We start from the raw sequence: 16,668 nt of genomic DNA, 5'->3' as shown, positions 1-16,668 counted from the left end.
GAACATCTCCAGGCATGGAGACTCCACACCCTCTCTGGGCAGCCTGTCCCAGGGCTCCAGCACCCTCACAGGAAAGAAGTTTTTCCTTCAGTTTGTCTGGAACTTCCAGTGTCCCAGTTTGTGCCCATTGCCCCTTGTCCTGTCACTGGGCACCATGAGAAGAGCCCGGCCCCACCCATTGACCCCACATTTCAGATCTTTATAGACATTGATCAGATCCCCTCTCAGGCTGCTCTTCTCCAGGCTGAACAGTCCCAGCTCTCTCAGTCTCTCCTCACACGGGAGATGCTCCAGGCCCCTCATCATCTTTGTGGCCTCTGCTGGACTCTCTCCAGAAGATCCCTGTCCCTCTTGAACTGGGGAGCCCAGAACTGGACACAATACTCCAGGTGTGGCCTCACCAAGGCAGAGTAGAGGGGGAGGAGAACCTCCCTCAACCTGCTGGCCACACTCTTTTTCATGCCCCCAAATGCATCAGAACGCCTGATTAAATACAGAGGATTGAACACGTTACAGTACGTTTAAGAGATGAAGCTTTATAGAAAGCTCCAACCTTTACAGAAAAGGAACAGTGACAAACTTACCAAATTCCACATCAGAGAGGTCCCCTCCATTGGAGAAATCTCTGGAACAATTCCCATTCATTAATTTGTTACTGTTGGACCTCGAATCTGAGGCACAGGCTTTGGCTACAGACTGGACAAGGTGTTCATCATCTGCATTCCTCCAGCCCCACCAACTGACCTCGGGCTGTCCACAGCGGGAAATAACTGCTCCATTGCTCTGGTGCCTAAAAAAAGAACAGAGTAAAAAGAACAGGGGTGCATAACTTGAAGGATCAGGATGAAAAACACAGAGGGCATGAAAAATTAAATGGTGCACTCCAGTAGTTTAATTCCTGTCAGGGACCTCTCTATCATTCAGTAGCTATCCTCAACCTGTGATTAAGCGGCAATATATTCCACATGCCTCCCTTCAAAATGGTGACTGTGACCACACAGTCACTGAAGGGTAAAAGCCAAGGTCAGTAAGAGAAAACAAACCATTTTCTTGCTCAATATTGTTGCCTGTTGGCCAGTGAAAGCTGGGGAACATTTTGGAACAGTAGATGAGACATTAAAGAGGAATTCAACACCTGCCAGACAGTCAGGCTACTGCTGTCATACCAGAGTAAAGAGGAAACTTCCATTTAACTCACGCTAATTTCAAAGCTACAAGATAGGAGTAAAACCACAGATTCCCTTTTTGATGAGATCTTTTAAAAATCAAAACATTCACTAATTAAATCCGAAGAATGTTACAAAAAGGGACCTTGACGGGCTTGAGAGGTGGGCCCATGCAAACCTCATGAAGGCCAAGTGCAAGGTCCTGCACCTGGGTCGGGGCAACCCCAAGCACAAATCCAAGCTGGGTGAGAATGGCTGGAGAGCAGCCCTGAGGAGAAGGACTTGGGGTGCTGGGGGACGAGAAGCTCAACATGAGGCGGCAACGTGCGCTGGCAGCACAGAGGCCAATAACCGTGTCCTGGGCTGCACCCAGAGCAGCGTGGGCAGCAGGTGGAGGGAGGGGATTCTGCCCCTCTGCTCCGCTCTCCTCAGACCCCACCTGCAGTGCTGCCTCCAGTGCTGGGGACACCAACAGCACAAGGACATGGACCTACTGGAGCCAGCCCAGACAAGGCCACCAGGATGGTGCGAGGGCTGGAGCAGCTCTGCTGTGAGGACAGGCTGAGAGAGTTGGGGCTGTTCAGCCTGGAGAAGAGAAGGCTCCAGGGAGACCTTCCAGTGGCCTCCCAGTACCTGAAGGGGCTCCAGGAAGGCTGGGGAGGGACTTTGGCCAAGGGCAGGGAGTGACAGAACAAGGGGTGGTGGCTTGAAAGTGGCAGAGGGGAGATGGAGCTGAGATGTGAGGAAGAAATTGTTTGGTGTGAGGGTGGTGAGACAGTGTCCCAGGCTGGCCAGAGAAGCTGTGGCTGCTCCTCCCTGGAAGTGTTCTCGGCCAGGCTGGATGAGGCTTTGAGCAACCTGGTCTAGTGGAAGGTGTCCCTGCTGCTGGCAGGGGGGTTGGGACTGGATGAGCTTTAAGGTCCCTTCCAACCCAAACCAGTCTATGATTCTAATTTTGGCAGGAAATACTGGCAGATTTGGTGTCTTCTGTCTGATGATGTCTAATGGTAACCCAAAGCCTCACTCTTGTACATTGATGGAATCCATTTCTAGGTATGACAGGAGTCAGTCCTTGAACAGCAGCCAGGTTTTTTTAGGTATTGTTTCACTGCCTAAAAGGAAAAGAGCCTTTTGCATCTCAGGATGTGAAACATCTGCAGTTTCACTCATTCTCAAGTTCAGTATTGGTGTCTATTGGAAAGGAGTGGTTCTGCCATCCCCTTTTCAGCTTCTCCATCCCTCTTCCTGACCCTTTCTGGACAGTGTTGCACCACCTGCCTCCCAAACACTGATCCCATCTAGCAGGAGAGCACCAAGGAGCTGAGGAAGAGCAACAGCAGTTCTTATATGTAAGCACCAGTGTGGTGCCAGGTTGGTAAATAAGAAAGTCCATAAGGAAGTAAATTTTGCTACAGACACCTAAGTAGCACTGAGAAAGGAAATACTGTTTATTAACAGAGTGTTTTTCTTCTAAAATGCAATATAAATTGCAAGCACTCTATGTACACTGATAAAACTTCAGAGGACTGGTAAATGGAGTACAGAGATGGGTCCATCAACAATTTGTCAGGGAGATAATTGAATAGGGACCTAACTTGAACACAGCTATCTTCTTCTGGGGAGTGACATTAAAAAAAAAATCAACAGATTTGGGGTTTTTTATGTCTGAAGGGTCAGTAGTTCTTTTCTTAAATTTGACTTAGCTTCTTGTACTACACATAAAGAACAGATCTGAAATAATTAAAACATATCCAACCACTGCAAACATACTCTGAAAAAAAAGATTTAAAACCCTCCCCTATAATCTATTATAAAAATAAAGAGTACTGAAACACCATCAGCATCATTTCACTGACTACCTCCATGCTGGCACATCCCACTGCTGTCAACAGCAGTGTCATTCCCCATTCACTCAAGTGTTTACATCTGGCATTAACAATCTTCTCCTCGACCTTCACTAGCAGCACGCTGAATTCAGAGGACCCAGCCACAGCAGGAAAGGAGCCCAGTTGTTGGGATGAAGAGCTGCACTTGGAGTAGCCAAAGCAGAGAAGAGACACAACTTCTCTCATGCCACACGGCAAATCAATGATGCTAAGGAATGGGACACCTAGAAATCTTTACTCCCTGTCTCCTGTCCCATTGGAAATATCCTACCACTTACCCACACACACTGTTCTTCTCCATTTAAACAACCTGGAGATACACATCCCTTTAAGCAAAAGCCACTCTTGCTCAGGAGCCCCACCAGAACCCTGTATTTATACAGTATACACATCACAGAATCACAGAATGTTGGGGATTGGAAGGGACCTCAAAAGATCATCCAGTCCAACCCCCTGCCAGAGCAGGAACCTAAATGAGATCACACAGGAAGGCGTCCAGGCAGGTTTTTAATGTCTCCAGAGAAGGAGACTCCACCCCCTCCCTGGGCAGCCTGTCCCAGGGCTCTGTCACCCTCACTGCAAAGAAGTTTCTTCTCAAGTTGAAGCAGAACCTCCTGTGTTCCAGCTCACCCCCATTGCCCCTTGTCCTACCATTGGGCATCACTGAGAAGAGCCTGGCTCCATCCTCCTGACATTCACCCTTAACATATTGATAAACATTAATGAGGTCACCCCTCAGTCTCCTCTTCTCCAAGCTAAAGAGCCCCAGCTCCCTCAGCCTTTCCTCATGCCAATTACAATTCCTATACATTACGGTGCTGCCAAGGATTTGAGAGTCTTTCTACAAACAAACTGGTCACCTCAGCTTCACATAAACCACGAGTTGTTTAATTCCCTCTAATAAGACAACTGCACAGAATGGTGAGGGTTTGCTGAATCTTTAAGCAAATTTAAACAGTCAACTTGGACAGCCCTCAGAAGGAAGAAAACCCACCCAAACATACAAATCTTAATTTTTTTTTTCCTCTCACCACTCTAAGAAATGTTTATGGAGGTGTGACAAGCCGGTTTATAATTTGCTGTCAAGCTGCTGTCAGATGCTGAGCATCAGCACCTCTGCAGAGCCAGAGGGACACAGCAGCGGGTGGCAGCACCTAATATCAAAAGCATCACAGCCATCAGGTTAAGGCTCCTCGTTGCAAAAACTGAAAATTATAAAGTAGGTTGTGATACAGTATTTGAAGTATTTTTCATAGCTCTGTTGGAATTGTTTCATATAAAATTCCTTCAGAGAGAAGAAACAACTGACTCATTGCATTAACTGAAAAGCAATGTGAATGCCACGGCACTTATACCGGGTGCCAGCCGACGGCATGCAGAGAAAAATGTATTTCTGTGGAAATTAATAGCCTCCAGAAACAGTCCTATTGATATCAAATTAGTTCAGCAAAAAATACATGCCAATCACTGAAAGGCCACAGAGCTCCCCGCTACGCTTGCACAAATAACAAAAGAAAATAAAACATCATTATGGATGTAAGAAATCTATTTTGGACACTCGGATAAGCTCATTTATTTTTTCCATATGTTCTCCCAGATTTCATTACTAGCTGCCTGTGGAATCATTTTCATAGGTTCATAAACAGTTATATTTTCATCTCCAGGTTCTTGCCTCCTGTTTATATCACAAATAATAAAGAATCATCAGGTCAAAAGCTGAGTTCATGGATAGCTGTGGAGCCCTAACACTCCTATGCCTGCACAAATAAGCAATGTTCAGATGTACCAGCAGAAAACAACAAAAAACTCTACTTAGGGTAATGTTGGAGGTCTGAGGAATCCCACTTGTTCCAATTGGACTGGCCATGGGAACAAAAAAATAGCAAATAGTGAAGTGTGATTCCGAGGTCCCTAGAGATAGAGCTGGGGATAAGATGGTGTCACTCAGATATCTGCAACTGAAAAAAAAGATTTAAAAAAAATGCAACAAACCCTCTACTGTAAATTTCCTAATCCTCTAGAGACAAAGCACATACAGCCTCCCTATAGAAACTAAAGAGTAAATCACCATTAGGTAACTACAAAGCACTGTGTAGCTGTATGATGTACAGTACACCTCTGCACATGCTTCATCTTCCTTGTGTTCAAGCAACCTTTTGAGTACAGCAATAAATCCACCAAGTCCTTCAACTACAAAGAGGAGGACTACTGAAGGTTTGAATAGCTCCCTCCATGGCATTACTGCACTACTAATACCTGCAGCTGGAAAAAAAAATCATTGCTGCAATTCATTAATATAACCCAGCAATTTATAATCAGCCCAGAGGCCAATAACCGTGTCCTGGGCTGCACCCAGAGCAGCGTGGGCAGCAGGTGGAGGGAGGGGATTCTGCCCCTCTGCTCCGCTCTCCTGAGACCCCACCTGCAGTGCTGCCTCCAGTGCTGGGGGCACCAACAGCAGAAGGACATGGAGCTACTGGAGCCAGTCCAGAGGAGGCCACGAGGATGATGCGAGGGCTGGAGCAGCTCTGCTGTGAGGACAGGCTGAGAGAGCTGGGGCTGTTCAGCCTGGAGAAGAGAAGGCTCCAGGGAGGTCTTACAGCAATAAGATCCAATTAATTCAGTTGGAATTGAATACCTGAAGGGCCCTACAAGAAAGCTGGGGAGGGACTTTTCCTAAGGGCAGTTAATAACAAAACAAGGGGAAATGGCTTTAAGCTGAAAGAGGGGAGGTTTAGATGAGATATTAGGAAGAAGTTCTTCACTGTGAGGGTGGTGAGCCAGTGTCCCAGGTTGCCCAGAGAAGCTGTGGCTGCTCCTCCCTGGAAGTGTTCTCGGCCAGGCTGGATGAGGCTTTGAGCAACCTGGTCTAGTGGAAGGTGTCCCTGCTGCTGGCAGGGGGGTTGGGACTGGATGAGCTTTAAGGTCCCTTCCAATCCAAACCATTCTATGAACTTTCTGTTTGCCTTTGCTTCCTGTGCTGGAGGAAATGCTGCCTGCCCGGGTAATCACCTTCGGCAGCAGGCAAGACAAAAACACAGCTCATTTCCAAGTGGGTTCTCATGAGTTTAGGACACTGTTTATATAATGTCTGAAGTCCTCTCCATCGCCTTTCCACAAAATCCAAACAGGCTGCTTCCTAACATTGATTTTCTGGGACCCAAACAGGTATCTACAAAAACCAAGTTACGGGTCAGATTTATTTACATTAATATGTGCCTAGATTTAAAAAACCTGTAAACACAGATAAAAGCTGCAGAAGCTGGGTGTGAGATTTTTCTAGAAATCTGATCATAAAGTAGAATCAACACCCTGACAGTCCAATCTCAACCGAGTATTTCTGAAGCCTCTGAATACAGCCCGCTCAGCTTTGCAGCCTGTGCACACCCTCATAGCTCTTGAATGCTTTACAACAACAGACAATGAGTTTTTTGTTGCCAAGCGTCTGCGTCCCTGGTCTCTCTCTGTCTCCCAGTGTTCCCAATAACTCTGAGACAAGTTATTGGATGAATCTTTAAAAAATCATTGTTACTTTTTTTCCCCCCCGAGGTAAAGCAAAAAAGAATAGATTTTTCAAATGTGACCAACAATAAAACTAACAGTCCCCAAATCATCTTCAACAGATAAAAAATGCTGAATGAGCTTTTGTTCCTTACTTCTCCAGAAGTAAGTAAAAAAAGCTATTTTTATGGCAATATAGAGAGAAAACTATACATGGACTTCCAATCATATGGATCGTCAACCACTAGCTGATGTGAGTGCTGTCAGAGCTGCGCAGAATGATGAACTGGATGTCTGGAAAAAATCTATTAGTAAATGTCAAAACAAGGAAAAAACAAAACCAAACCAAAAAACTTTTCACCCACTGATTTTAAAATTAGAAATTAAAAACCATGGTAATTTAACATCCACAGTCTCATCAGAACTGCAGAAAATTGAATGCCAGGGATTAAACAATTCCAGTCTATGAGGTCTTTTGAACATTTAAATCACTCTCCAATAAATCCCCCAGAAGGCAAGCTGTACCCCAGAACGCAAAGGAAGTGATTTCCTTCTGTACAGCGATGCAAGGACGAGGGATGCTTCCCTGTGTGAATCATGTTTTCAGGTGAGGTGCCCCCCAACTATGGGACAACTGCATAAAAGACACAAAGTGGCCTGAAATGCAGTTTTCAAAGTTGAACACAAAACCTCATATAAATGACACTATTCTCTTTTATACATATACATAATACACATACTTATGTACGACTATAATAATAAAATACCTGAAGTCTTAAAAAAATTAGCATACGTTGGAAAGTATTTTTCCCCCTGACAGAGCTGACCAGAGGACACAGCAATTCTTTAAGATTCGGGAAGAAACCATACTAACCCCTCTATTATTTGGAAGAAAAAGGAGAAGACATAGGAGGATTTAAAGATAATGGTCTGCTTCCACAAGCTAATTTGTTCTCCTTTCACGAAAGGAGAGCTCTTAAGCTGGGTAAATAATGTTTTGTGACCTACTCTTAACTCTTCTCCACTTGCTCCTCCAACTCAGGCATGAATTTGTCAACTTTACTGCTCTCTAAATTTAAGTTGCCACTCAGAGATCAGCTTTTCCTTTCTGTCTGTTTAGAAAGAATGGGTGGCTAGGCAGACTTAATGGAATTATCAGTATTCATTATCTTTTTAATCCCTTTGTCATCTGATTTTTTTAAAAGAGATTTTAAACATTTATGGGAGGATAAATACACCAGGAAAGTGGCCAAGGTATTAAATGACAGGTTCCAGAATTTTTTTTTTATTTTTTTTTTAAAAAGAGATCCTGAAATAGATTTCTTTCTAAAGAAGCTGTCAAAAACCAGTATCTCAGAAATGCAATTTTGTTATGAAAAATTGCTGGACTCAATTTAAGGAAGAGATTGCCTGATTAAAAATATCTAAAACATGTAGATAGACCTAACACGTACATTTCTGTACATCTTTTGTAATCTCAGTTTTCCAACCCCTTAAATAATTTTGGTATTTATCCTTGCTTATACTGCACCCTGAGTATTGGTCAGAGGAGAATCAGAGAAAAACCAAAGGAGTATCAAGTCAGAGACGCCATTTATCATTTCTTCAGCTGTGCTGATGCCTTTATCTTACATTTTTGCATTTTCATTTAAAAAAAAAAAAACAAAAAACCCCCCAACAGTCTTAACTGCCTGCCCTAGGAATGACTTGCAGGAGATGCACATACTGAGTGCTGCTACAATATGTGTTTGGAATTAAAAGACACAAAGTATTATTCCCACTCAGACTGACTGTGTAGTAAGTCTGCCTTACCTCATTTACAGCTTGACAAGAGTCAATATGTGCTGCTGTCACACGTTCTTGGAGTTTTGAATAGGTATAAACCAATATATAGGTAATAAATGCAGAGACAAAGACCCCAAGCTATCAGGTCGAACAGGTCATACTTTGCTGTCAGTTAAATACAGGACTGAACGTTTCCTCATGCGAGGGGTTCCCCGTCAGCCTTGTTTGGTATCTAAACCCTTAAGGTGGTTTGTGTTTTGTTCTGAGGTCCTGTTTTCTACACCACTTCTGGGATCCTTCTGGAGTGGAACAGCAGGACCTCAGCCCAGACAGAGTCCCAGGGTGGGTACAACTCCACCAGGCAGCACAGAGGGGACTGTGTCAGGTTTTGTTGCTTCTTCCCAGCCTAGTTCTCCAACTCTACCCTAGGAGGTCCTGGGCCTTCATGCAGCATCCCTCCACATCACATTATCCTTGCAAAAATACAACAAGGTGCAAGCCAGATCAATCTTTACTTTGAATAAATTATTAAAATACTATTTTAAAATAATATCTTTAACACTTTTTCTAAAGTCTGTCAGGCTCACTGAGGGGACATCCGGGGCCCAGAGGAGCCTGAACACCTTTCATCACAAGCAAAGATTCCCAGTTACAACTTACTTCAGCTTTTATTTGCTACAACACCCCATGTAGAGCCTGGTCAAAGCTGTTCCACCTGCAAGGGCCTCACCTGTACACAACAGCAGGGATACGCTTCCAGGACCGAAAGCTTGCCACACTCTCTAGCTCTTTATCCGTTATCCAGGCAGGAACGATGATCTCCTGGGGGTAACTACCACAGAGCCTGTGAGAAAAGGGGTGCAAAGGGTTGAACTAAGGGATGTGGAGCAGTTACACACTTCCCAGACAACACACACGCATAAGTAGTACAACCACCTGACACCACAGTTTGCTCATCTCAGCAAACTGCCATTTCATTAATTCCTGTTCCACTGTATGTTAATAAACTCAACTCCTCCTCCCCCCTGTACAAAACCGACTGTAAACATCCAGGTGCATAAATGCATTTCAGAATTAGAAGATTCAAGCTGGTGTTTTCTTGGGAAATTTGCATGTAGGTGATTTTTAACTCCAGCTGCTGAAATAAACTAGACCACAGAAAAGAAATTCCAAGTCTTTTCAAGCTAAAGAATTAGCCACTCGACTTCTGGGTCACAAACACAAGAATCAGAGCCACCCTGGGCTACTGGATTCAAGACAGAAAACTTAGATAAGTGTACAAAAAGTACATTGGCTAATCACCCCTTGCTGAAGGCAGGAATCTGAGTGCACTGGATTATGTCTGACCAGCTAACTGGAACTTTCTTCTCCTAGATGCAGCTCCTAACTCCACAATTTAACTAATAAAGCCATGACTGCCAATGAGAACAGTGCAAGCAGTCAGCAGTGATGGCGGTATATTGCTGAATCATCAACTAGTTCAACCCCAGTCCATCCCCTAAAGAGACACATTTACTGCACAAGGACAGAAATGAACATGTGTCTAAGATCGTTCTACTCAGAAAAATCTATCAATCATCCTGAAAAAATGCTCCTTCCTCAAGTGCTGGCCACAAGAAGGGAGGGAGTAGTTTGTGTCATTCTGCTTCCATAACATATACATGACATATAACTTTTTTTTCCTATTTCTTTAATATTAAATACATAAGGAATAACTATTTTTTTCTTCCCCAGATTTTTAGAGACCAACTCAAACATTCTTCGTGCAGAGACACTGACTATCAGCTGCAAGTCATTATCCTGCAAAGAGAGAGCACTGAAACATGTTTCATCACCCAGTGTGACTGCTGGTTTTGCTCTGAATTGGATTAGGGATCAGCCAGTACACTCTGTCCCACCAGCTGTGAATGGAGGAACAGCTTTCTCTGCTCCAGCAGCTAGAGAAGAGAACATTTGTCTGTTGCTTTCAAGACTACAGAAAATGTTTTCACTTACTTTCAGGATCTACAAGCTTAAAAAAATAAAAAAGTTGGTTTGGAAGAGTTAAGTCTTTTTCATAAATTAGAGAATAAGACACAATAAATAAAATGTCTTTTAAAAGTTCAATCAAACCCCACTCTTCGCTCACTTAATGCTTCCCTTTCTTCCACTAGAATGCTTATTCTCCAAGAAGTCCTCCAGCAAGCACATTAAAATCTGATATTTCTAAGCCTACAAAAATTGTGGCAGCTAATAAAAATGTTAAATAATACTTTAAAAGCATATTTTTTTCTATAAAGCAACAAAAAATCATAATTCTAATTGTCCCTTATTAGGAATTGTACAACTTGGAAAAAGTTCCAGTAATCTGCTATAACTAAACTGGTGTTTTGAGATGTCATTTGGCTGTGAATCAGCAGCCCACATAACTTACTTGTACTTCTCATTGATGTTGGAAATCCTCCAGGCATTGTTCATATCAAAACCCATCCGCTCCACTTCATTTTTAAACCTTGAAGTTACATGTTCTCCTGGATATCAAAAACGGAGAGAGAAAATAAATGCAAAATAAGAGGTAAGATACCTTTCAAAATAGTTAGAGAAACACCACTGCACTCACACTTATTACAAACTGAAAAGAGAAAGAAATAGCCCAAAACCACCATCCACAATTCACAACCCTATTTTGAAAATCCGTATCAGGAGAAGCACAGCTTGTACTGATGGCTCTCCCTGGTCAACTCCCCAGAGATGTCACAGTCCATCAAGGACTTCTTCTCTGAAATAACCAGTTTCTGTAAATTCATGTAAGAAATAATAATGCTGCAGACTGAACCAAGCACATCAGCAAAAGGAATTTAGATCAGTTAGCAGTCTTAGCGGGAAAACACTAGTGGTTTTTATTTCCTGGAGTTCAGAGAATTTTCTATCAATGAGAAGAGTGTGAAGCCCTTGGATTGACTGATAACGTGAAGGGATGTGGAAAGTGGCTGGAACTTGGGCAATCTCCATTTAGGACACAACTTCAGCCACAGGTTTCCTGTATGACTGTAAGCAAGCCCTGTAATTTAACCTGCATCTCAGTTTTCCATCTGTAAAGTGGACATTATTCCTCCATGAGTCATGTGGAGATATCAAGATAAAAATGCATAAATGATTCTTGGACACAAATATCAGTCACAAGATCCTCACAAATTCCTGGATTAATATATTAAAGGAACCGGAATGAGCTCCATGTATTTCCCCAGACCCTTTTTTAAAAGTATCAAAAAACAACTGAAAAATATACAATGGCAATAAAGAATAATTATTCTGATAGACAGAAAGTCTAGAGAATTAGAAGGTATTTAATCAACATGTTGAAGAGAATAACATCCAAAATTTCCAGGTTCACAGAGTTAAAATAAGTGGTAAATTTAATGAGCATGTGAGCAACATCAGATAAAATGATTCTGAAAGTCTGTCCATTGCTTGTCTCTTTAAATTACTGTATCATTAAATCATGAGGCAGAGCATCACCCACCAGGGGGGAAGAAAAAAATGATCTGTTGAACAATTAATGCCTTAAGTATTTCATCCTTCCATTTTCTATTTCAGAAAACCCTTAAAGTCTTTCAATACCTGAGATATATGTAGATACATATTTATCTCAAAGATGCAAATGTACACATCTGAAATAATTATTTATGTGACATTACAGAACAATTAGAAAAATATAGAGAAAAAGGTACATTAAGAATAAAGAGAGCAGCCTAACTACAGGACTTAACTGTGAAAGAAAAGCTATACTGTTATTCATTTTTTAAATTCATTTTTATTCATTATTTGAGAAGAAACTTCTTTACAGTGAGGGTGACAGAGCCCTGGGACAGGCTGCCCAGGGAGGGTGTGGAGTCTCCTTCTCTGGAGACATTCAAGACCCGCCTGGACGCCTTCCTGTGTGATCTCATTTAGGTTCCTGCTCTGGCAGGGGGGTTGGACTGGATGATCTTTCGAGGTCCCTTCCAGTCCCCAACATTCTGTGATTCATTCCTACAGGTCAGACCACACACTGGAAATGGTACCTTGCAAATCTAGACATGCTTTATGATACAGACAATGTGCAAGAGATCTGCATAATAAGATTATTTTTCTTACACTTTTTAAAAGGTAAAATGTGAGAATGACATTGTGTGCAAATGGAGAATATTCACTCTTCAAGCACATGGCAGTAAAACCTATGGACCTGACTGACCCTCATCACTTATCCCCTTTACATCATGTCACTAGTACATAAAAAAGGAAGAGTTCTGCCTCCCGTGCCGTGCATTTCTGCAGAGGGCTGTTCAGTATCACACAGGCACTGCAGTTCTGCCCTGTCGCCAGATCAATTAGACCAGAGCTTGCCAACAATTTCCCGCTTCTCCTGTGAATTCTGCAGGAGCCTGAATTTATGATTTTTGAGCCACCTCCTCAAATAGATGAGCTGCTCGAGTCCCTGTTTTACAAACACTGGATGGTTCCACAGAGCTGGCAGCTCTGTGAGGAGCCCTTTGATCCTTTGGCAATTGCAGAGACGAAATTGGGACAATACATTCCAGTCAGACAATCTCTGTCATGTTCTTCCTTAGCAATGACTTTTTTTTTTGTTAAAAACTCAAGGTTTTATTAGAAGAGCAGCATGCTACTGCAGCACTGAGGCTGCACTTCATTACCAGCTGCTGCGAGGAACAGTCATTAAAACTTGTGACACATCCTTAAGGATTTTTCTGGATAGCAAATGAGAATACTGTAAATATCCCAAATCCTCGATGTTGCATACTGTTAGGGGGTTTTAAGAGAAACATAAAGCCACATGAAAATGAAATATTCTGTTTGATTTCTCCCTCTTAATTTTTCCGCTATATGCGTCATGAAATCAGATTTTCCTCTGAGAAATGAAACCCTAGCCTTAACATTTTATAAGTTTTTTCCTGAAATGCTGGTAATTTAAAAAGCATTTTGAGCCAAGATGGATATTTTCGAAGCATCCCAATCAATTCTTAAAATCAGAGAAAAAGCAAGCTATCCATTTTGTGGACTTTTGCCTTCTGACTAAAAAGAATGATCTTGTGAACCAAATTTCATATATTCCATTATACACATTGATAACAACTTACTCTTTTTCCCCCAGTTGATACTTAGATTTTGAAGCAATTTAGTATTTTTGCTCATATCTACCAAATATTTGGCTCCTTGGATGTAAAAAAATAAATTACGATGGGATTAACTTCTTCAATTACATTCTCATATATGTATGGGATGTAATAGATGTATGGGAACGAATTTCAACTATAATTCAGCTTTTAAAAGGAGAATATCTACCACCAGAAATAAGCAAACTCCAGGGAAGAAAAAGTTACAACATTGAAGAAAATTATTTGACAGACACACCTACAAGAAAAAAAAAACTTGATTGCTAAAGGTTAATAAAAAGGTAAATGCTGCTTCTTATCCCAACCTAGTGTTAGGTCAGAGCCCGTTTGTTTCAGTGAGGAAGAGAAAAGGACTACAAGGAGACTTAACAAGCCATCTACATGTTTGCTGTCTTCTAGTTCCTGAATTTAGTTAGGAGGGAAAAGGCTTGAGTTTAAAATTCTGCTCTGAGGATTTTTTTTTTTGGGGGGGAGGTTTCAGTATCTGCTAACATAGACTGTGTCAAGTGCAGGAACAGGTACCAGAACCAAGGAGCACCTCCTCCCATGCACGTGCTACCTGTTGACTGCTCTTCCTTGGGTGCTAAAGAGACAACAGCCTTTGCTCAGCCCCAGAGTAGCTTCAGGAACAAGGACAGAATGACACTAACATTCCTCAGCCTGATCACTGGGACACTTCTCTCAGATGTGTGAATTGTGAGTGAAGAGAGCCTCAGATGGGAGAGGGCCTGGAAACCAGATTGCCTATATTCAAACAAGTGCTATAACCACCAGCATCTCAAATATTAGCTTTTATATACTTGTGGGCTTCTAAAACTTCCCAGCAAGGATGATATTTACTAAAATAGGTCACTGTCTTGCAGCTGTGAATGAACCTCAGAAGCAGCTCAGGGACTTCCTTCTCCTTCACCTCCTGCTCCTCAACATCCACGATGAAGACCACTGTTCCAGGTAATTACAGAAAATGTGGGCACAATCAATATAAAATGTTTTAGACTGAAAGTTGCTGCCAAGGTGAACAAAACATTATCAGTATTACACATGACTAAATCAAATCCACCACAATAATTTCCTCGTGATATTCAGGTACTGCTTTGCATACTGATCCCAAAGTAGCTATAATGGGAGCTTATATCTCCTGTGTTCAGACACAACAAAACTCAGCCCATGCAGCAGACATGCAAGACATTAAAAGACACCTCGCTGCAAGTGAAGGTATACTATAGTCATCTAAATACCACAGGAGTATATTCACCACCTAGTGCAGAAGTGCAAAAACTTATATGCACACAATAAATAAATAAATAAATCGAAACTGGAACTTTCCAGGTTCAGTTTACAATATAGAATCATGGAATAGAATCATAGAATGGTTTGGATTGGAAGGGACCTTAAAGATCATCCAGTTCCAACCCCCCTGCCAGCAGCAGGGACACCTTCCACTAGACCAGGTTGCTCAAAGCCTCATCCAGCCTGGCCGAGAACACTTCCAGGGAGGAGCAGCCACAGCTTCCCTGGGCAACCTGGGACACTGGCTCACCACCCTCACAATAAATAATTTCTTCCTAATATTTAATCTAAATCTCCCCTCTTTCAGCTTAAACCCATTGCCCCTTGTTTTGTCATTAACTGCCCTTATGAAAAGTCCCTCTCCAGCTTTCTTGTAGGCCCCCTTCAGGTATTGGGAGGCCGTTATAACAGCACAGACTGAATTTGTTTAGAACTTTTTTTGGAAGTTCTGGATTTCAGCAAACAGGCAGTTACTAGTCAATGCATTTGTGATGATCTCCAGTCTCCAAATATGATTTCCACATACCTGGCCGACACAAATCCCCATGCTGTTCCTTTTCACTAGCATACACCTCCATACACCACGCATGATAGGCGAATGAGAAAAGGTCTTCTATCTTCGAAGGAGGGCGGATGGCATTGTTCAGTCGCTTAAGCCAATCTTGACACTGCTCAAAAGTAGAAAACTGACACCTGTCCCAGAAACAAACATTTATTTATTAATTTTCAGTAAAAGATGCCAGACTATAAGACCTGGTTGACTATGAAAACATCTCAACCTGTATGACATAGGTTGACTATGAAAACATCTCTGAAAGCAAAAAGCAAAAACAAACACCTTATTGATAACTTAGTTCTGCTTCTATGTACGTGCTAAGGGAGAGTTAAAATGAAATCTTTAGATATTAGTAAAGAAATACACACTAAGGGAGTCAAAATAAACACTAAACAGGAAAGCAATGTTCCGTGATTATGAATAAACCAGTGATATGCCCTACTAGTCATGAATGAGGGAGACGTTTATGAGTACGTTTACTATAAAACCAGGGACAGCACCACTGAGTTCAGCCTGCAACGCTCACACAATAATCCAAGACAGGAATGTGTTACAGAGCCTTGCTGCCTGATGGTCTCAGCTGGAAACTCAGAAAACCACCACATACATTATCATCTATTCATTATATTCCCATAAACAACACCACATTTTTCAGCAAACACAGGAGAAACAGCCATTTGATTAATACATTTAATTTGAGAATAATTAGGAAAAACTCCAGCATCTGAAATCTCAAAATTCTGCCCCTATCTCATATCATAGAATCACAGAATCATAGACTGGTTTGGGTTGGAAGGGACCTTAAAGCTCATCCAGTCCCAACCCCTCTGCCAGCAGCAGGGACACCTTCCACTAGACCAGGTTGCTCAAAGCCTCATCCAACCTGGCCGAGAACACTTCCAGGGAGGAGCAGCCACAGCTTCCTTGGGCAACCTGTTCCAGTGTCTCACCACCCTCACAGTGAAGAATTTCTTCCTAATATCTCATCTAAACCTCCCCTCTTTCAGCTTAAACCCATTTCCCCTTGTTTTGTCATTAACTGCCCTTATGAAAAGTCCTTCCCCAGCTTTCTTGTAGTCCCTTCAGGTACTGGGAGGCCACTAGAAGGTCTCCCCGGAGCCTTCTCTTCTCCAGGCTGAACAGCCCCAACTCTCTCAGCCTGTCCTCACAGCAGAGCTGCTCCAGCCCTCGCATCATCCTGGTGGCCCTTCTCTGGACTTGTTCCAGCTGCTCCAGGTCTCTCTTGTGATGGAGGCTCCAGAACTGGACGCAGTATTCCAGGTGGGGCCTTACGAGAGCGGAGCAGAGGGGCAGAATCCCCTCCCTCGACC

At 42.5% G+C, this 16,668-nt stretch overlaps 1 protein-coding gene across 1 annotated transcript in view; it reads right to left on the bottom strand.

The window, feature by feature from the left end:
* Window positions 1–16,668, bottom strand: part of MTMR3 (myotubularin related protein 3) — a 50,630-nt gene that overhangs the window by 15,932 nt on the left and 18,030 nt on the right. Inside the window, exons 6-9 of the mRNA XM_010174965.2 lie at window positions 15,308–15,474; window positions 10,752–10,848; window positions 9,069–9,182; window positions 585–790 (exon numbers count right to left, since the gene is read on the bottom strand). Coding sequence (XP_010173267.2) covers window positions 585–790; window positions 9,069–9,182; window positions 10,752–10,848; window positions 15,308–15,474 — 584 coding nt within the window. The remainder of the gene's footprint in view (window positions 1–584; window positions 791–9,068; window positions 9,183–10,751; window positions 10,849–15,307; window positions 15,475–16,668) is intronic.

The sequence above is a fragment of the Antrostomus carolinensis genome, unplaced genomic scaffold (assembly GCF_000700745.2).
Source record: "Antrostomus carolinensis isolate BGI_N321 unplaced genomic scaffold, ASM70074v2 scaffold21129, whole genome shotgun sequence".
Taxonomy (NCBI): Eukaryota; Metazoa; Chordata; class Aves; order Caprimulgiformes; family Caprimulgidae; genus Antrostomus; species Antrostomus carolinensis.
The sequence above is the reverse complement of the archived record's forward strand: the minus strand, read 5'-3'. Positions and strand labels throughout refer to the sequence as shown.